Source organism: Panthera uncia, chromosome D1, assembly GCF_023721935.1.
Source record: "Panthera uncia isolate 11264 chromosome D1, Puncia_PCG_1.0, whole genome shotgun sequence".
Lineage (NCBI taxonomy): Eukaryota > Metazoa > Chordata > Mammalia > Carnivora > Felidae > Panthera > Panthera uncia.
Genome location: NC_064808.1, coordinates 79193125 through 79216222, shown reverse-complemented (window position 1 = coordinate 79216222; position 23098 = coordinate 79193125). Strand labels below are relative to the sequence as shown.

At 37.1% G+C, this 23098-nt stretch overlaps 1 protein-coding gene across 3 annotated transcripts in view; it reads right to left on the bottom strand.

The window, feature by feature from the left end:
* Positions 1-23098, bottom strand: part of ARHGAP42 (Rho GTPase activating protein 42) — a 313165-nt gene that overhangs the window by 139196 nt on the left and 150871 nt on the right. For 2 of the 3 annotated variants that reach the window (XM_049620615.1, XM_049620596.1), the window contains exon 4: positions 15513-15584. The exons of the other annotated variant lie outside the window; for it this stretch is intronic. In XM_049620615.1, the coding sequence (XP_049476572.1) occupies positions 15513-15584 (72 nt within the window). The remainder of the gene's footprint in view (positions 1-15512; positions 15585-23098) is intronic. 3 annotated transcript variants of the gene reach the window in all.

Genomic DNA, 23098 nt, shown 5'->3' with positions numbered 1-23098 from the left:
AAATTAAAAAATATATGGAAACAAATGAAAATGAAAATACAACAATCCAAACATTGGGATGCAGTGAAGGCAGTCTTAGGAGGAAAATACATTGCAATCCAGGCCTATCTCAAGGAACAAGAAAAACCCCAAATACAAAATCTAACAGCACACCTAAAGGAACTAGAAGCAGAACAGCACAGACACCCCAACCCCAGCAGTCGAAGAGAAATAATAAAGATCAGAGCAGAAATAAACACTATAGAGTAGAAAAAAAACTGTGGAGCAGATCATTGAAACCAAGAGTTGGTTTTTTGAAAAAATAAACAAAATTGATAAACCTCTGGCCAGGCTTCTCAAAAAGAAAAGGGAGATAATCCAAATAGATAAAATCATGAATGAAAATGCAATTATTACGACCAACCCCTCAGAAATATGAGCAATTATCAAGGAATACTATGAAAAATTATATGCCAACAAACTGGACAACCTGGAAGAAATGGACAAATTCCTAAGCACCCACACACTTCCAAAACTCAAATAGGAAGAAATAGAAAACTTGAACAGACCCATAACCAGTGAAGAAATTGAATCAGTTATCAAAAATCTCCCAACAAATAAGAATCCAGGACCACATGGCTTCCCTGGGGATTCTACCAGACATGTAAAGCAGACATAATACCTATCCTTCTCAAGCTGTTCCAAAACATAGAAAGGGAAGGAAAACTTCCAGACTCATTCTATGAAGCCAGCATTACTTTGATTCCCAAACCAGACAACGACCCAGCAAAAAAAGAGAACTAAAGGCCAGTATCACTGATGAATACGGATGCAAAAATTCTCAACAAGATACTAGCGAACTGAATTCAGCAGCATATAAAAAGAATTATTCACCATGATCAAGTGGGATTAATTCCTGGGCTGCAGGGCTGGTTCAACATTTGTAAATCAATCAATGTGGTAGATCACATTAATAAAAGAAAAGAACCATATGATTCTGCCAATCAATGCAGAAAAAGCATTTGACAAAATTCAGCATTCTTTCTTAATAAAAATCCTCGAGAAAGTCAGGATAGAAGGAACACACTTAAACATCATAAAAGCCATTTATGAAAAGCCCACAGCTAATATCATCCTCCATGGGGAAAAACTGAGGGCTTTCCCCCTGAGATCAGGAACACGACAGGGATGTCCACTCTCACCGCTGTTGTTTAACATAGTGTTGGAAGTGCTAGCATCAGCAATCAGACAACAAAAGGAGATCAAAGGCATCAAAATTGGCAAAGATGAAAGCAAGCTTTCACCTTTTGCAGATGACATGATACTATACATGAAAAACACAACAGACTCCACCAAAAGTCTGCTAGAACTGACACATGAATTCAGCAGAGTCACAGGATACAAAATTAATGTACAGAAATCAGTTGCATTCTTATACACTAATAATGAAGCAACAGAAAAATAAAGAAACTGGTCCCATTCACAGTTGCACGAAGAATCATAAAATACCTAGAAATAAACCTAACCACAGATGTAAGAGATCTGTATGCTGAAAACTATACAAATCTTATGAAGGAAATTGAAGAAGACACAAAGAAATGGAAAAACATTCGGTGCTCATGGATTGGAAGAATAAATATTGTTAAAATGTCAATACTCCCCAAGCAGTTTACATATTCAATGCAATCCCAATCAAAATTGCACCAGCATTCTTCTTGAAGCTAGAACAAGCAATCCTAAAATTTGTACTGGACCCCAAAAGAGCCTGAATAGCCAAGGTACTATTGAAGACGAGAACCAAAGCGGGAGACATCACAATCCCAGACTTTAGCCTCTAGTACAAAGCTGTAATCATCAAGACAGCATGGTATTGGCACAAAAACAGACACATAGACCAACGGAATAGAATAGAGACTCCAGAATTGGACCCACAAACGTATGGCCAACTAATCTTTGACAAAGCAGGAAAGAATATTCAATGGAGAAAAGACAGTCCTTTTTAAAAAAAATTTTTTTTAATGTTTATTCATTTTTGAGAGACAGAGCATGAGTGGGGAAGGGGCAGAGAGAGGGAGACACAGAATCCGAAACAGGCTCCAGGCTCTGAGCTGTCAGCACAGGGCTCGAACTCACAAACTGTGAGATCCTGACCTGAGCTGAAGTCAGATGCTCAACTGACTGATCCATCCAGGCACCCCAGAAAGACAGTCTCTTTAACAAATGGTGTTGGGAGAACTGGACAGCAACATGCGGACGAATTAAACTAGACCACTTTCTTACACCATTCACAAAAATAAACTCAAAATGGATAAAGGACCTGAATGTGAGACAGGAAACCATCAAAACCCTAGAGGAGAAAGCAGGAAAAGACCTCTCTGACCTCAGCTGCAGCAATTTCTTACTTGACACATCTCCAAAGGCAAGGGAATTAAAGGCAAAAATGAACTATTGGGACCTCATGAAGATAAAAAGCTTCTGCACTGCAAAGGAAACAATCCACAAAACTAAAAGGCAACTGATGGAATGGGAAAAGATATTTGCAAATGACATATCAGACAAAGGGCCAGTATCCAAAATCTATAAAGAGCTCACCAAACTCCACACCCGAAAAACAAATAATCCAGTGAAGAAATGGGCAGAAAACATGAATAGACACTTCTCTAAAGGAGACATCCAGATGGCCAACAGGCACATGAAAAGATGCTCAGTGTTGCTCCTCATCAGGGAAATACAAATCAAAACCACACTGAGATACCACCTCACGCCAGTCAGAGTGTCTAAAATGTCTAAACAAATCAGGAGACTCTAGATGCTGGCGAGGATGTGGAGAAATGGGAACCCTCTTGCACTGTTGATGGGAATGCAAACTGGTGCAGCTGCTCTGGAAAACAATGTGGAGGTTCCTCGAAAAATTAAAAATAGATCTACCCTACACCCAGCAATAGCACTGTTAGGAATTTACCCAAGGAATACAGGAATGCTGATACATAGGGGCATTTTTACCCCAATGTTTATAGCAGCCCTTTCAACAATAGCCAAATTATGGAAAGAGCCTAAATGTCCCTCAACCGATGAATGGATAAGGAAATTGTGGTTTACATACACAATGGAATACTACGTGGCAATGAGAAAGAATGAAATATGGCCTTTTGTAGCAATGTGGATGGAACTGGAGAGTGTTATGCTAAGTAAAATAAGTCATACAGAGAAAGACAGATACCATATATTTTCACTCTTATGTGGATGCTGAGAAACTTAACAGAAGACCATGAGGGAGGGGAAGAAAAAAAAAGAGAGGGAGAGAGCCAAATCATAAGACACTCTTAAAAACTAAGAATAAACTGACGGTTGATGGGAGTTGGGAGTGTGGTGGGTGATAGGCATTGAGGAGGGCACCTGTTGGGGTGAGCACTGGTTGTTGTATGGAAACCAATTTGACAATGAATTTCATATTTAAAAAAAATTTTTAAAAAGAAAACACAAACAAATGAGCAATGCTGCCTTCTAATAAAACTTTATGAGCACTGAAATCTTATTTTCACATAATTTTCACATCACAACATACTGTTTTTTTAATTTTTTAAAAACTATTTAAAAATGTAGAAACCACACATATTCGTAGTTTAAGGTCCACACAAAAACAGGCAGTAAGCCAGATTTGGCCTACAGTTTATCCATCTTGGCCTTAAAACAGAAATTAATACTTTAAACACAGAAAAGGAAACAAAGGTCACCCTTAAACTCTTCACGGTGGAAAATCATCCTGAGGTAGAAGAGGATAGAGTCACGTGTGTCCTTTAATGAGATACTTGCTCTGCACTGGAACTGGTAAAAATATCACATAGGATGGTGGGATCAGTCTCTCCTGGGCCATCATTCCTTTGGGAATTTGGTAACAGCTGAATTCACAGATGGGAACATCAGCCTCTCATACCCAAAGGAAAGGACAGAAAAAAGTTTTAAAAAGGAAAGATGTGGTAGACTGGAGAAATGTACTGACTTAGAAGAAAAGCATTAGAATAGCAGGAGCTGCTAAATCAGAGAATAAGAAAAAAAAAAAAAAAAAGCAGTGGCCTATGGAAACTTCAGGGCTAACAAAGAGGATCATCTTTGAACTACTTGAGAAGGGGAGAGGATTATTCTAGGGGTTTGTAGCTTACTGCAAAGACCTTTATATGACATAGGCCAAAGGTTCCCCTCCTGCTGGTGTGGTTTTGCCGCTACCAGGCCTGTGTGGCTGGCAGGTACACAGAAATGACTGGATTTCCTAATGGCAGAAAAAGATTTCATAAACATTCTAATGCAAAGATTGATGAATCAGTGGCTGGCAGTTGGTCTCTCAGACTCCATCCAGCCTTACACCTTGCTCATAAGTTATCTTCTTAAAATGTAGACTAAGACTCTGCCCATATGAGTATCATGTCTGCCATATGAGTAGAAGATTAAAGTATCATGGTTAGGAGCATGTACCTTAGAGCCAAACTACCTGGGTTCAATCCTGTGCTTTGTCATTTACCAGCTGCCTAATCATTAACAAATTACATTATTCTCTCTGTGGCTCAAGTTTACTCACTAGTAAGAAGAGGATGAAAATAATAGCTCCTACCTCATAGAGTTGTTGTAAAGATGAAATAAATATTATGTGAGCTGCCTAGAATACATCTCACATGTATGATCATTATCTATTATATCTTGTTCATCATCATGATTATTAACAAAAAAAAAAAAAGTCACTGGTGCAGCACAAAACTCTCCATTATTCTGCGTTGACTGAGCATTTCTTGCCTCATTTCTCACTAATTTGCCTTCACTTTCCACTTACATTTGCATGCTAAGCAATGACCCAATATTTATTCATAGTATGGGTTATGACATTGGTGGGTTACATAACCAGTCTCATGAGTTATAGCCAGCACTTGTTTGAAATGAAAAAGATTAGAGTAGAATACAACTGAAAATACCAGAGTATATATGTGGTAATAGAAGTATGTTAGCATTATGTATTCATTGAATTCTGATGTATAATGCATGTCTTAATGTGGTTCATGTTAGGGAGGAAAAAAAGGTGAAAAGCAACAGCTCTAATCACACCAGAATATATCAAGTTTCCAAACCATTTTCTAAAGCCATCACAATTTTTTTTACACCATTATGACTCTTCTCTTTTGCCTGTGATGCTGTTTATCCCTTGCACTAACTGGAAAGTTTCTGCTAGCCATTACATTGCACCTGCTGATACCAGAATATCACAAAAGTCTTGGCCATCCTCCCCCTGGTTAAAAGAATGAATTGTTCCTTCCATTGTGCATGTAAATACTGTGGGCATATTTCAGATACATCATTAATTCCATTTCATCATAATTATTTGTTTTTCTGTGGCTTCTTTTGCTATACTGTTAGCTCCATGAAGGCAAGCACCATAGTTTATTTTTGTGTCCCTTGACTTCACATCATCCTGACAAAGCAGATCAACACTGACCAATTGAATGTTGTTTTTTTTATCAATGACTTAAGATGGATGATGGGATGCTAATCCACTTTCTAATGACTCAGAGCAGGGCACAGAGGATTAAGCAGCAGAGGAGAGCCTGTTATTAGATGATAAAATATAGATGCCAAAATATCTTATTACTTTGGAATGAAGTAAATGAAACACAGCAAAAGTCTCACCATCAAACCCACAGTCAACTGGGTCAGTATGGAATCAAAGTGCTCTACCTTAATTCCTGCTGAGATTTGATTTTGATCTGAATAAACAGTGTGACATGAACAACGAAAACTTAAGTGATTTTATAGGTCTCTATTGATATTTTAAAAATTTTTATTGTTATAATAACCAGATACTCTTTGGGGCTTCGAGTTCAGTTTTCACTGCTAAATTTTAGCACGAACACTTAAAAACTAAAGCTGTTAACAGAAAACAAGAGTTTGATAAGTTGAAACAATGTCGTATTAAGAATAACTGTATGTATAATAGGAATGTTCAGCAAATGCAGATATTTCCTGACAATGACACTAGCAACTTTGAGATACTCAGTACATGTTTGTTTTGTTTTGTTTTGTTTGCTTGACTAGATATGAAAATGTTCTGTATTTCAGATGTAACACAAGGTTTAATTAATTTTGTAGGGAAAGTAGTCTGAAGTTCTTCATAATTTAATTTTTAAATCTATTAAAGTTTCCTAAATATTAACTCACTGATTTATAGTCTTTAGAGGGTTTCCAATTACTCAATGCATATTATAAAGCTTTAATTCCAATATGATATACACAAAATATAGGTGAGGGCAATAAGAAAAGCCCAATGAAGTATCATTAAAATTCAAATGCTGAGGGGCACTGGGGTGGCTCACTCAGTTAAGCTTTGGATGTCAGCTCAGGTCATGCATGATCTCACAGTTAGTGAGTTTGAGTCCTGCATTGGGTTCACTGCTATCAGCTTAGAGCCTGCTTCAGATCCTCTGTACCTTCTTTCTCCACCCCTCCCTTGCTTATGCTGTCTCTCTCTCTCAAAAATGAGTGAACATTAAAAAAAATTCAAATGCTGACTTAATTCATTTCCAACAACCCTAAAGAATAGATTGTAAGATACAAAATCTAGTATTCTATAAAAATTATTTGAAAAATCCTTCATCTTCCTTCTTCCATCCTAGATCACCCTGAAAATAAGTTCTGACACTTATGTGTGTTTTCTCAATTAACAAGCAACTATTATGATATAAAATTAAACACAGGAGGGTATTATTCACAGAGGGTAGTCATTTTATCAAAGCTCTCCAGTTAACATCAAATGTGTGTACTACAAAACCATGTATTTCTGATGCTTTAAATGTACACCTGTTTCTATCTGCAACTTGCATTGAATTGTAACATTTAAGTGTGAAATAAAATGTTTTCCAATTCTATGGTGTTTAGTTTTCCATAGAAATCAATATAAAGTTTCCTAAGTGTTTCAGAATATTTCTAATAATTTAAATTTGAAAAAAAATAACAATCACTGATAGCTTCCCGACCACCTAAGGGATAATTAAAAAGGTAGAAGGTGTAAGGAAAAATGTCAATGTATATAGCAATAAGAAGCATAAATTCTCATGTAGCAAATTCTTCTGCAATAGGGCAGCCAGTAGATGTGAGGAAAAAATGAATCTACAGATAAAAACGCCAGCTATTGAACAAAGAAAGTACCTTGTTTTCTAGAAAAGATATAAAATTCACAGGGGAAATGTCCTCAGGGGAGATGCTCCATGAGCATTTGAACTTCTGAACTTCCAAGAATGTCTGTACTCCTCACTGTTGTCCCTATTGAAAGCAAGGGATCTAGAAAATTTTCATTAGTTATTTGGAATTTCTCCTTCCACCAGGTTAACTTTAAGTAAATGGATTTGCTACAGAGAAGATTTCATTACATGGAAAAAGGCTTGATTCCTACCCAAAAAGGCTGACCATTGAAGAATTCTATTGAATAACAAGGTTTTTCACTCAGTATAGATTTTAACAATAACATTAGTGAGGCTCCACTGCATTTCATCAATTACTATTTATGTAGAATACTTGTAAATTGCAATAAAATTTAATAAGCTATATACTTGACCTAAAAAATTAGTATAAGGATCTTTTATAAATATACAAATTCTGGGAAGCTTAAAATGTTTCCTAAGTATCAGTCTTTTGGCATCAACATAAGGATAATCAGGAGGGGGACAAAAAGTGACAATCTTATCTTCAATTTACTATAATAAAAATATAACACAAGAGTTTATCCTCCTATCTAAGCACATAACAGCCACTTAATAAAGTTATAATAATCTATGTATGTATATACATATACATATACACTTAACATATAGTGAGGTAATAAATATATATTGACTTAATTGTTCAGAAGGCCTTTAGGTTATGTCCCTATCCAGAATTGTAACTATAGGAGGCTCAGCTTTTCTAATGGACTAGCAAATTCTGAAATGTGAAGAAAATAATACCCTCAGCAATTTTTGTAACATGTAGAGACACTGAATGGTACCACGTGTCAAGTAAAGAGACTTTTACTGACTTACTGTCTCCAGGGGATGTGATCTGGTTTGTTTTTCTAGTGGTGGCAATGGGGTCAATCAATTAGAGATGATATTCACCTCACAAGAATGTTGTAATGATGGTGAAAATACAATATGAACTCCAAAAAAAAAAACAAAAACAAAAACAAAAACAAAAAACAAGCACTTACATTCCTATGATAAAGGCAGGTATATTATGCTGCCCAAATTACTAAGTTAGCAACAGAAGGGTTGGACTTGAGTGCCTAGCTAAAGTACACCTGCACCTCTGGGTTGCTGGTAATGCTGCTTGATCTTTCTAGGTGTCAGGTTAGTCATGTGGAAAATACTTCCTAACTTCATACTTTGTAGGACTATTGTAAGTAATAGCACTTCACAAGATTTACAGTGTTTTTAACTATAGGTACTGTCCAGGTAGGCCCCTCTTGCTTGGTAACCCTGAGAACTGCACTTAATAATCTAGAATCAACAGTGATTTTTCTCTGCCTATAAAAGAAAATAAGGCAAACTAAACTACATGAACAATGATCTTATTTTTACTGTAATACTTTTGGTTAATACTGACAAAAAGTATATAATGTGAATACTGATTAACTATGAAAGCAATTAACATCTTAGTACTTGCCATGTAGAAGAAATTACACTAAGAAATTTATTTGAAATGTCAAATTATGCTATCACATCAATCATATGAAGATAGTCCTATTATTGTCTCCATTTTTTTTTTCAGATAGGGAAACTAAGGCTTAGAAAAGATAATTAACTTACCCAAGTTCACAGTTCCTATGAGTACTATGTGTCAGGTTTTGATCTCAAGTGTGTATGACTGTATAGAACCTGCTGGTAAATTATAAGACACTATCTGCTCTCCAAAGGAGCTAAGTAGCCAATTTTCCTTCTTTAAAAATAAAGGAATTAATTAATATTTCTTGAGCATCAAACATGTAGTGCTGCTACTCAAGAACTCTATAGGTTTTATCTCGTTTCTGTTTAAAATCTGACTCTACTTCTTACTAGTCACAAGACCTCAGCCCATTTGCTTAACTTCTCTGCACCTCAGCTTATTTATCTATAAAATGTGCATAACAGTTTTCCTATCTAATATGCTGGTGTAAGGATTAAATGAGTTTCATGTAAAATAGTACTTGGTTACCTATTATTATTATTTTTAAAGATGACCAAATACCAAAAATCAATAATTCTCAAACCCCATAAAATAGGTTCTAATGACAAAAAGTACAATAAAGAGAATTTCAAAACAACTATGAAATGTTTATAATTTGTCCTAAAAATTCAGCCCCAGAGAATCTCTGTCCAGGAGACAGATTCAGCACAGCAGCCATCAGCGGCACATGCAAAATCAATCCTGACCATCCTCTCTGTAGAACTTGTTGACAACTAAGGGCACCTGGGTGGCTCGGGTAAGTGTCTGACTTCGGCTCAGGTCATGATCTCGCGATCTGTGAGTGTGAGCCCCGCGTCAGGCTCTGTGCTGACAGCTCTGAGCCTGGAGCCTGCTTCAGATTCTCTGTCTCCCTCTCTCCCTGCCCCTCCCCCACTCGCACTCTGTCTTTCTCTCTCAAAAATAAGCATTAAAAAAATTAAATAAAAAAGAACTTGTTGACAACTGGAGGAAAAGTAAGGTGATGTACTAAATCCATACTCTGATGCTATAAAACACATTCTTTTGGACTGTTCCCATAATGAGCCCAATGTATTACCCATTAAATTAGATTAATAAGTCAGTTAAGTGGCAAAAACTTTATAATTTGGAATAAGTAAAGCATCTATAACCCTTCTAGTTTCTCTAAGTCATTTGTCTATTTGAGACAACAAATTAGATCAAGCCATTTTTTACATGAAAGAAATCTAAGACTATGTGACAAACTAATCGTGACAACTGTCCACAGATTTTAGATACAACATGCTAAAATAATTAGAGGTGCAAGACATGTTTAAAAATAATAAACGCTCAGGGGCACCTGGGTGGCTCAGTCAGTTGAGTGTCCAACTCCTGATTTTGGCTCAGATCATGATCTCACGTTTCACAGGTTCAAGCCTCACAATGGGCTCTGTGCTGACAGAGTGGAGCCTGCTTGGGATTCTCTCTCTCCCTCTCTCTCTCCTGCCCCTCCCTCACTTGTGCTCTCTTTCTCTCAAAACAAATAAATAAAATAATAATAATAATAATAATAATAAATGCTCAGAGACAGAACCAAACTCTATTATGGAGAAAATGAAGGGACAAGAATTATCAGGTTCCATTACAGTCTTCAACATGAAACTAACATAAAGAAAATCAGTACTATTTTGAAATGACTAATATTATATTGTTTATTTTTCTATTAATACCATAGTTCAATGTTCATATGATTTCTATTAAGGTCTACTTAAAACTGAAAACCAGTCTTAAAAAAAATGTTTCCCATGGAAATGAAAATGTCTTTTATGGGCAGTATTTCTCAGGTATCTCATCTCTAATGAAATAAGTCAGTATTAAGTGCCTACTGTATGCTGAGGAAAATTAAAAATAAAATTAAGTACATAACTAGGCTTGATTCAAAGTGGGCAAGTTTTAAATGAAGTGGGCATACTTGAAACATTTTTATAATTAAGATGTATTGCACACTAAACCATTTGTTTGCTAAAGGTAAGCAAAATAAAATATGTCACAAAAGAGTACTCTAAAGAGGAGTAATAGAGGACTTGATAGACCAGCGATCTAAGGAATTGAGTTCTAATCCTCACTGTGCCAATAACTAGCTGCTCAGTCTGTTTATATGTATAAAATGAGTCCTGGGTCTCCTGAAAGCTGGTTCCATCTCCTAAAATATGTAATAGGCTGATATGTAGGTATGTTTACACTATTTCTCTTAATGTATTTGTCTTTGAGTAGGAACTCAGATACAGAGTTCTACCTATTCTTTGGAGTCACCAGTTTATGTAGGAACAGGTTTGGCAAGTATAGATATGACTTAAAAATGATTCTCACTAGGAGCAAGGGCACGATTTTGAATGTAACCAAATATAGTTGTCAATTTATATAAAATGTGAAAACAAGTTATATTTCATTTTGCTGTAATGTATGCTGCTCTGGATATATTTATATTGTGAAAATTTTAGTTTGCATTAATCATTCTGGATACCTACTGGATTTTCTACTCATTTCTAGAACTGAAATCAGCAGTTTTAACAGGATACAAATTAAAAAAACACACACAAGTATTCAATTCTATACTCTGACACACGTAATATGTCAGGCCTGCAAACAATTCCATTCTGCATATACCAGCACACTAAGAACCTCTAAATAAATATACTTTGCAACTATTTACACATAATTTCAGCTATTCAAAAAACAGGAACCATCTCCTCAGTTCAGTGAGGGAACCCCCATCATTAATCTTTTCTAATGGCTTTCAATGGTGCTTTTTCCCCACAACTATAACTCACACAGCACCTTGCGTTCCACAGCAAGGTATCAGGTGTCTCAAAGTCCACAGAACACACTACAAAAGGAAATGTTTGTGGTCTGTAGACTTAGTCCATGTCAGTAAATAGGATCATCTGGTTGTGAGGAGAGGGCTACTTTGACTCAGCATTTTCCACTTGGTCCAAGGTGAGGAGGTCACTGACTGCACTGCAGGAGTCTACACTTAACTGACACTCTTGCCTTCCAGCTCATCAGCCTGAACACTTGCTGGAAACCTCTATTGTACACACTGTAAAAAGCAGCAGAGTATCATCTGTAGAATTACCTCTATTTACCAGGAAAATATATAAGTAAAACAGGGAGTAAAGCAATAGAAAAAAATAAACTCCTTCAAATATTTTTATTTCTACCATGGTGTTTCTGCAATACCAAAATAAAACTGACCTATACATATATTTCAGAAGAAAATGCCTGTTTTTTTATTCACTTTACTGAACAAGGATTACTTAGCAGCTTACAATTTAGTACTAAAAGCATCAGGCAGATAAAGTACACAGAATCACCACAACCAAAAGGCCAAGTGCAGTAATCTTTAGGTTCAAGATTTCATTTGAATTCATTTAACAGCAAGTTTAAAACACCTCCCAATGACTAGGCAAAAGGCATAATATACTGTGTGTGTTTTCAGCTGATACGTCCAGCAACTGAGGTGTTTAAAAATAGAATAATAGTAAAAAAAAGAAGATAAAATAAAAAATAAAATAAAATAGGTATAATTATTCATTTTCTTTTAACTATACCTAACCTAAACCTTGAAATAAGAATAATCCTTACACAAGTAAACTCTACTCTAGATGGGCCAAAACACTTGGAATATCCTGTACTAAAGAATTTTTCACAAAGCTCTTTAATTTTATAAAAATATCAGTGAAGTGAAACATTGTAAATTGAGGCTCTAAGGTAAAATGGCTTAATTTCAGACACATAGTCGGACCTCCTAGCTCTGTGATCTGTTGTGATCACTTCATCATTTTCCTCATTGTAAAAGCAGGTGTAATACCTGTACTCACCTCATGGGTTGCTTGTGAGAATTTAATTAAGTCTCAGATGTAATAGCTCAGTAAGAACCCCTATAATATAGATGTCAATACAGATTAGCTACTATTATTCTTGGAAAAAAAAACTTCCTTGCTCTGAGCACACCCCATATTCTTATTTTCTTCCTTCTTCTGCCCTTCCTTCTCAACTTCCTTATCTGTCCTGTTTTTCTCTCTCAAAACATCAAATGTTGAGTTCTCAGACTATATAGAAGTCCTCTTCTCAATCTATTCTTTCCCAGAAGGAATCTAACTTTACCCATGAATTTAATCACCACCTAGAGGACAATGGTTCCCAAATGTGTATTTCGAATTCAGGTAGGAATATATACATGCAAGCTCAACATCCCCACCTGGATGTCTTGGAGGAACCTCAAATTCATTACGTCTAAAGCCAAACTCATTTTTGCCATCCAAACATTAATGCTGTCTATCTCAGTAAATCACTCCAAAAGTCACCCAATTATGCAACCCAGAACCCTAAGAGTAATCTCTGAAATGTCCTGTTCCTCACTTCCCAGTATGTAACCCATTTCCTACCTTTCCCATTTTACCTCTGAAATACATCCCTTTGTCTCCATAGCCACTATCACCTTCTGAATCTGAAGTCATTATCCCATAGTCCCAAATTGGCTTTCCCAAAGAAGTCATGTGTGCATTGGTGGTATAGGAAGTCCTGCCCCCTCCAATCCCTGCATGACATGAAACTAGAGGGATATTTAAAATGAAAATATAAAAAATAAAAAAATAACATAAAAATGATAAAAATAAATAAAATAAAATTAAAATAAAATAAAATAAAATAAAATAAAATAAAATAAAATAAAATGCAAATATAACATCACTCATCTAGCTACAACTTTTATTTGGCTTAACAACACCCTCAGAATAAGGAACAAAATACTATGGGCCATTAATAAAGCTGTGTGCATGCCATCTGTCTCCATGGTCCTCTATATTTCTAACAGCCTGGACCTTTTTCTCCTAAAATGCCAGGCTCTATCCTCCTTTAAGGCCTTTACTCATACCCACTCTGCTCCCTCTTTGGGAATATGGGTTATTCCTTTCTCACCTCTGAACGCCCATTTCTAGCTATTTCTTTATCATTTAGCTTTCTGTTTAACCAGTACTTCCTCCAGAAAGTGTTGCCTGGTCCTCTGGACATGGTCAGTTTTATTAATTATACTCTAACAAACTGCTCTTAACTTTTGCATCACAATCCTCAGTGCATTTGTTAATTACTTTGGTGTCTGCCTTCCACAAAAGATAATAAGGGACACAAGTGCAGAGAGCAAGACTATTGTGTTTACAAGTGTATCCCTTAATCTTATCAAACACCATGCTGGCCACAAGTGGGCCAACTAGGATACTGATAAATGTTTCCTGAATTAATTAACATAAACATGGTTCTGGTTTAGTCCCTGACTTGATAATTGTTTATAATTGGTAGAAAAATACACAAAAAACTCTAATTCAACAGACTTTGTTAGTTTCTTACAGGAAATAAGCATAAAAACTACTTGATTCTATAAGAAAGATAATCAATTCTGGAAGGGGAACAAATAATATGAAGAAAGACCAGGACCCCTGTGTGGGTCAGTGAGTTAAGCATCCTAATCTTGACTCTGGGTTAGGTCATCATCCCAGGGTCATAGAATCAAGCGCTGCATTGGACTTTGTGATTAGTGTACAGCCTGTTTAAGATTCTCTCTCTCTCTGCCTCTGCCCCTCTCCCCCAGTTGCGTGCTCTCTCTCTCGCTCTCTCTCTCTCTGTTTTTTTTTTTTTGTGTGTGTGTGTGTTTTGTTTTTTGTTTTTTTTTTTTGTTTTGTTTTTGTTTTTTGAGAGAGAGACAGAGAGAGAGAGAGGGAATGAGGAAAGCTTCTTTCTGGTGCTGGGATATGAATGAAGCCATGGAGAGGTAAGAAGACTTCAACAGGGAAGGGTAAAAAATACTCCAGGAAGAGGGAAGTTTGTGCAAAGCCATGGACATAGTCAAGAGTATATACAAAGACAGGTGAATGGACAATTGTGCTGGAGGAAGGAGATACACTGAAATGTTGCAAATGGGCACAATGTGGAAAGCTTTCATTATCAGAATTAAACCATCTCTCAAGGAAAACCACTGAAGATTTCATTGGAAGAAGGATGAAGACAGCAAAAATGTGTACAGATTAGGATGAAAGTAAGGAGACCAACCCATAAGCTATTTCAATATTTCAGACAGATGGGAAGGAGGAAAGAAGGAAAAAATAATTCTGCAGTAGAAGAGACAATACTGCTTGAATGAGGAAGGGGTATGTGTTTGACTAAATAGAAAACCAAAATAGAGAAAAGATAGAAGAAGGATGGGAGATGATGAGTTCTGTTTTGGAAACCCTAAATTTTATGTCCTTATATAATGTTGAGCAGGATAGTTTAGGTATAGGTCTGAGAAAGAGGAAGCAAATGAATTTCAGAAGCTATTGGGCTCAGGGAAATCTTAATTGGTCTGTAATCAATTAAACAATAACACAAAGGCTTGAGAATCATGTCTAAAGTTTTTTCACAAACACATTTTTATTAATAATGAAAAAAACACAAAAAATAATAAACGTTATTTTATTATTACTTACCTAAGTTTTCAATACACCCAATACCTAATTTTTATTTTATATAGTTAGGAAAAAGTGTCTCAATTTTACTTTAACTTCACTCTTTAAAATAGTTAATTTCCCACAATTGTTGGGATGGGAGGAACTCACCCATAACATGCTGACTTTCTCTATTAAGTACAAGAATATCTTTTATGCTTAAAAGAATTCCAGTCTTTGTAATAGGCTCTGTGCAAAAATTTAAAATGATGTACAGAATTTTTTAAAAGGTTAACATCTAATTTCAAAAATGTTAACATCTGAAATTATGTCATCTTTAATTCTCAGGACGATATCTGAAGAATAAAATGTAGCACTTACTTTTGCTGCACCTATCTGTTCTTTGCGAAATTTCTCAAGTGGAGCAATTAATACATCATTAGCATTTTGAATCTGAAATTAAAAATGCAAATACATTAAATTCTGTATAATTTCATGCAAATATTGAAAAAAAACAGCTCCTTTATTCAACTTATTTAAATGAACAGCTTTTGTTCTCCTGTTTGCTTCTATAAATGAAGTAAAAATATGTTGCATGTTGTATAGTATTTTTCTACCTTATGAGGTCATTTTCACCAATCATTTTACTCAAGCCTAACAATAATGTGAAAAATGGAAAACAGTACACGTTTAGATCCTAGCCTGAATATTTAATTTCATATTCTAAGATTTAACTAAGAAATAGCACAGATATTAAATTTACAAATACCTTTAATTACACTAGTTTAATGCAGTCAGTTCAAGCATCATTTAAAAATTAAACCATATAAAGCGCTTCCATTTGGCACTAGAATGTTATTCTAAGCCACAAAATAAAATAAGGTTCATTTTTTTTCCATTTAATTAGATTCTTTACACTAGGGATTTGTCTGAATGTTTGCATATGTCCAACCCTGCTAAAACTGTACCTGATTTCATTTCAATGAATAGTATTTTAGTCCCAAACTCCAAACTGGGATTTACTTACACCTTAAAACAGATAAATATTTAATTTGGATCTGTGAGAATATTGTGAAGAGGTTTTCAGTATGGGAGCCAGGGACTGAATGCAAGACCCAGACAATTCTAAGAAAAACAGTATGCTGGGAGGAAATTTTCATCTGAAAAAACCTTTATAAACCATTAAAATTAAACACAATCTTAAATGTTCTCAACACAACCTGGGTTGGAAGACGGCGGTGTAGGAGGACTCTGGGCTCACCGCACGTCCTGCTGATCACTTAGATTCCACTTACACCTGCCTAAATAACCCAGAAAACCACCAGAAACCTAGCAGAACGGACTCTCCGGAGCCAAGTGCAGACGAGAGGCCCACGGAAGAGGGTAGGAAGGGCGGCGAGGCGGTGCGCGATCCACGGACTGACGGGAGGGAGCCTGGGTGGAGGGGCAGCCTGCTGGCCAAGCAGAGCCCCCGAGTCTGGCTGGCAAAAGCAGAGGGGCTGGACGGAGTGTGTTCCAACAACAAGCGCGACTTAGCGTCTGGGAGGTCATAAGTTAACAGCTCTGCTCGGAAAGCGGGAAGTCTGAGGGACAAAGGGAGGGAGAGTTGCTGAGCCCCCGGACGGCAGAGCTCAGCTTGGCGGGGAACAAAGGCGCTCACCAGCGCCATCTCCCTCGCCCATCCCCCAGCCAAAATCCCAAAGGGAACCAGTTCCTGCCAGGGAACTTGCTAGCTCCTCACAAACACCCAACTCTGTGCTTCTGTGGAGCCAAACCTCCGGCAGCGGATCTGACTCCCTCCCGCTGCCACAGGGCCCCTCCTGAAGTGGATCACCTAAGGAGAAGCGAGCTAAGCCTGCCCCTCCTGCCCCCGTGCACCTTGCCTACCCACCCCAGCTAAGACGCCAGATCCCTAGCACCACAAGCCTGGCAGTGTGCAAGTAGCCCAGACGGGCCACACCACCCCACAGTGAATCCTGCCCCTAGGAGAGGGGAAGAGAAGGCACACATCAGTCTGACTGTGGCCCCAGCGGTGGGCTGGGGGCAGACATCAGGTCTGACTGCGGCCCAGCCCACCAACTCCAGTTATACACCACAGCACAGGGGAAGGGCCCTGCAGGTCCGCACCACTCCAGGGACTATCCAAAATGACCAAACGGAAGAATTCCCCTCAGAATAATCTCCAGGAAATAACACAGCCAATGAACTGATCAAAAAGGATTTAAATAATATAACAGAAAGTGAATTTAGAATAATAGTCATCAAATTAATCGCTGGGCTTGAAAACAGTATACAGGACAGCAGAGAATCTCTTGCTACAGAGATCAAGGGACTAAGGAACAGTCACGAGGAGCTGAAAAACGCTTTAAACGAAATGCAAAACATAATGGAAACCACGACGGCTAGGATTGAAGAGGCAGAGGAGAGACTAGGTGAACTAGAAGATAAAGTTATGGAAAAAGAGGAAGCTGAGAGAAAGAGAGATAAAAAAATCCAGGAGTATGAGGGGAAAATTAGAGAACTAAGTGATACACTAAAAAGAAATAATATATGCATAATTGGTATCCCAGAGGAGGAAGAGAGAGGGAAAGGTACTGAAGGGGTACTTGAAGAAATAATAGCTGAGAACTTCCCTGAACTGGGGAAGGAAAAAGGCATTGTAATCCAAGAGGCACAGAGAAGTCCCTTCAGACGTAACTTGAATCGATCTTCTGCACGACATATCATAGTGAAACTGGCAAAATACAAGGATAAAGAGAAAATTCTGAAAGCAGCAAGGGATAAACGTGCCCTCACATATAAAGGGAGACCTATAAGACTCGGGACTGATCTCTCTTTTGAAACTTGGCAGGCCAGAAAGGATTGGCACGATATCTTCAGTGTGCTAAACAGAAAAAATATGCAGCCAAGAATCCTTTATCCAGCAAGTCTGTCATTCAGAATAGAAGGAGAGATAAAGGTCTTCCCAAACAAACAAAAACTGAAGGAATTTGTCACCACTAAACCAGCCCTACAAGAGATCCTAAGGGGGATCCTGTGAGACAAAGTACCAGAGACATCACTACAAGCATAAAACATACAGACATCACAATGACTCTAAACCCGTATCTTTCTATAATAACACTGAATGTAAATGGATTAAATACGCCAACCAAAAGACATAGGGTATCAGAATGGATAAAAAAACAAGACCCATCTATTTGCTGTCTACAAGAGACTCATTTTAGATCTGAGGACACCTTTAGATTGAGAGTGAGGGGATGGAGAACTATTTATCATGCTACTGGAAGCCAAAAGAAAGCTGGAGTAGCCATACTTATATCAGACAAACTAGACTTTAAATTAAAGGCTGTCACAAGAGATGAAGAAGGGCATTATATAATAATCACAGGGTCTATCCATCAGGAAGAGCTAACATTTATAATTGTCTATGCGCCGAATACCGAAGCCCCCAAATATATAAAACAATTATTCACAAATATAAGCAACCTTATTGATAAGAATGTGGTAATTTCAGGGGACTTTAACACTCCACTTACAGAAATGGATAGATCATCTAGACACACGGTCAATAAAGAAACAAGGGCCCTGAATGAGACATTGGATCAGATGGACTTGACAGATATATTTAGAACTCTGCATCCCAAACCAACAGAATATACTTTCTTCTCCAGTGCACATGGAACATTCTCCAAGATAGATCATATACTGGGTCACAAAACAGCCCTTCATAAGTTTACAAGAATTGAAATTATACCATGCATACTTTCAGACCACAATGCTATGAAGCTTGAAATCAACCACAGGAAAAAGGCTGGAAAACTTCCAAAAGCGTGGAGGTTAAAGAACACCTTACTAAAGAATGAGTGGGTCAACCAGGCAATTAGAGAAGAAATTAAAAAATATATGGAAACAAACGAAAATGAAAATACAACAATCCAAACGCTTTGGGACGCAGCAAAGGCAGTCCTGAGAGGAAAATACATTGCAATCCAGGCCTATCTCAAGAAACAAGAAAAATCCCAAGTACAAAATCTAACAGCACACCTAAAGGAAATAGAAGCAGAACAGCAAAGGCAGCCTAAACCCAGCAGAAGAAGAGAAATAATAAAGATCAGAGCAGAAATAAAAAATATAGAATCTAAAAAAACTGTGGAGCAGATCAACAAAACCAAGAGTTGTTTTTTTGAAAAAATAAACAAAATTGCAAACCTCTAGCCAGGCTTCTCAAAAAGAAAAGGGAGATGACCCAAATAGATAAAATCATGAATGAAAATGGAATTATGACAACCAATCCCTCAGAGATACAAACAATTATCAGGGAATACTATGAAAAATTATATGCCAACAAATTGGACAACCTGGAAGAAATGGACAAATTCCTAAACACCCACACTCTTCCAAAACTCGATCAGGAGGAAATAGAAACCTTGAACAGACTCATAACCAGCGAAGAAATTGAATTGGTTATCAAAAATCTCCCAACAAATAAGAGTCCAGGACCAAATGGCTTCCCAGGGGAGTTCTACCAGATGTTTAAAGCAGAGATAATACCTATGCTTCTCAAGCTATTCCAAGAAATAGAAAAGGAAGGAAAACTTCCAGACTCATTCTATGAAGCCAATATTTCTTTGATTCCTAAACCAGACAGAGACCCAGTAAAAAAAGAGAACTACAGGCCAATATCTCTGATGAATATGGATGCAAAAATTCTCAATAAGATACTAGCAAATCGAATTCAACAGCATATAAAAAGCATTATTCACCATGATCAAGTGGGATTCATTCCTGGGATGCAGGGCTGGTTCAATATTCGCAAATCAATCAACGTGATACATCACATTAATAAAAAAAAAGAGAAGAACCATATGATCCTGTCAATCGATGCAGAAAAGGCCTTTGACAAAATCCAGCACCCTTTCTTAATAAAAACCCTTGAGAAAGTCGGGATAGAAGGAACATACTTAAAGATCATAAAAGCCATTTATGAAAAGCCCACAGCTAACATCATCCTCAATGGGGAAAAACTGAGAGCTTTTTCCCTGAGATCAGGACAAGACAGGGATGCCCACTCTCACCGCTGTTGTTTAACATAGTGTTGGAAGTTCTAGCATCAGCAATCAGACAACAAAAGGAAATCAAAGGCATCAAAATTGGCAAAGATGAAGTCAAGCTTTCACTTTTTGCAGATGACATGATATTATACATGGAAAATCCGATAGACTCCACCAAAAGTCTGCTAGAACTGATACATGAATTCAGCAAAGTTGCAGGATACAAAATCAATGTACAGAAATCAGTTGCATTCTTATACACTAACAATGAAGCAACAGAAAGACAAATAAAGAAACTGATCCCATTCACAATTGCACCAAGAAGCATAAAATACCTAGGAATAAATCTAACTAAAGATGTAAAAGATCTGTATGCTGAAAACTATAGAAAGCTTATGAAGGTAATTGAAGAAGATATAAAGAAATGGAAAGACATTCCCTGCTCATGGATTGGAAGAATAAATATTGTCAAAATGTCAATACTACCCAAAGCAATCTACACATTCAATTCAATCACAATCAAAATTGCACCAGCATTCTTCTCGAAACTAGAACAAACAATCCTAAAATTCATATGGAACCACAAAAGGCCCCGAATAGCCAAAGTCATTTTGAAGAAGACCAAAGCAGGAGGCATCACAATCCCAGACTTTAGCCTCTACTACAAAGCTGTCATCATCAAGACAGCATGGTATTGGCACAAAAACAGACACATAGACCAATGGAATAGAATAGAAACCCCAGAACTAGACCCACAAACATATGGCCAACTCATTTTTGACAAAGCAGGAAAGAACATCCAATGGAAAAAAGACAGTCTCTTTAACAAATGGTGCTGGGAGAACTGGACAGCAACATGCAGAAGGTTGAAACTAGACCACTTTCTCACAACATTCACAAAAATAAACTCAAAATGGATAAAGGACCTGAATGTGAGACAGGAAACCATCAAAACCCTAGAGGAGAAAGCAGGAAAAGACCTCTCTGACCTCAGCCGTAGCAATCTCTTACTCGACACATCCGCAAAGGCAAGGGAATTAAAAGCAAAAATGAATTACTGGGACCTTATGAAGATAAAAAGCTTCTGCACAGCAAAGGAAACAACCAACAAAACTAAAAGGCAACCAACGGAATGGGAAAAGATATTTGCAAATGACATATCAGACAAAGGGCTAGTATCCAAAATGTATAAAGAGCTCACCAAACTCCACACCCGAAAAACAAATAACCCAGTGAAGAAATGGGCAGAAAACATGAATAGACACTTCTCTAAAGAAGACATCTGGATGGCCAAAAGGCACATGAAAAGATGCTCAACGTCGCTCCTCATCAGGGAAATACAAATCAAAACCACACTCAGATATCACCTCATGCCAGTCAGAGTGGCCAAAATGAACAAATCAGGAGACTATAGATGCTGGCGAGGATGTGGAGAAACGGGTACCCTCTTGCAGTGTTGGTGGGAATGCAAATTGGTGCAGGCACTCTGGAAAGCAGTGTGGAGGTTCCTCAGAAAATTAAAAATAGACCTACCCTATGACCCAGCAATAGCACTGCTAGGAATTTACCCAAGGGATACAGGAGTACTGATGCATAGGGGCGCTTGTACCCCAATGTTTATAGCAGCACTCTCAACAATAGCCAAATTATGGAAAGAGCCTAAATGTCCATCAACTGATGAATGGATAAAGAAATTGTGGTTTATATACACAATGGAATACTACGTGGCAATGAGAAAGAATGAAATATGGCCTTTTGTAGCAACGTGGATGGAACTAGAGAGTGTGATGCTAAGTGAAATAAGCCATACAGAGAAAGACAGATACCATATGGTTTCACTCTTATGTGGATCCTGAGAAACTTAACAGAAACCCATGGGGGAGGGGAAGGGAAAAAAAAAAAAAAGAGGTTAGAGTGGGAGAGAGCCAAAGCATAGGAGACTGTTAAAAACTGAGAACAAACTGAGTTGATGGGGGGTGGGAGGGAGGGGAGGGTGGGTGATGGGTATTGAGGAGGGCACCTTTTGGGATGAGTACTGGGTGTTGTATGGAAACCAATTTGACAATAAATTTCATATATTGAAAAAAAAATGTCAACACAAAAAATGGTAATTATGTGACAGGATGGGAGTGTTAGCTAATGCCATGATGATAATCATTTTGCAATACATACATGTATCAAGTCAACCTGTACACTTTAAACTTCCACAATATATCAATTATATCTCAATAAAGTTGAGAAGAAATTTACATTAACAAACAAAATTATAATTTACCACTGTGATAATATGATCTATTATATAATTAGCAATGCTAAGAGGAAGAGAAAACCTTTTTTTAAAATATATAACTCTATTTTAAAATAGGTTAAAGAGTTTAAAGGAGTCCCTTATATTATTCTTGTAACTTTTCCATAAGTATAAAATTATATCACAATTTAAAAATTTCAAGGGAAGTGTTTTCCTTTCACTTATTTTCACTTAACTTATTATTCTCCAGTCGAGTTTTATTTCTCAAATTCCATATCTAAATGTACAAGGATAGTATACACAAAAATAAAAACTAGAGTTTTAGTGCCCTCCATGATTATCATTCTCTAATTTGCAGAAAAATGACATGACGGATCTTGAAAAGACCTAAAATCCTTGCATAAAGACATATAAAGTAAATCAATACTCAAAATCCTAAGACATCAACAACCAACTGTAGATACCTCTGACATCCATCACTTAATTCCCATTTATGAGCTCAGACAAGAATCCCTCCAGATACACTGTGCAGGCGTGCTGCTACAGAGAGATGACTGGAAAAAGTAGCAAAGTACCTCACTTTTAATTCTCACTCTCTAAATCCTCCTTGCCCTCATGAAACCCCAAATCCATAAACACACACACATACACAGATTTTACAGAGG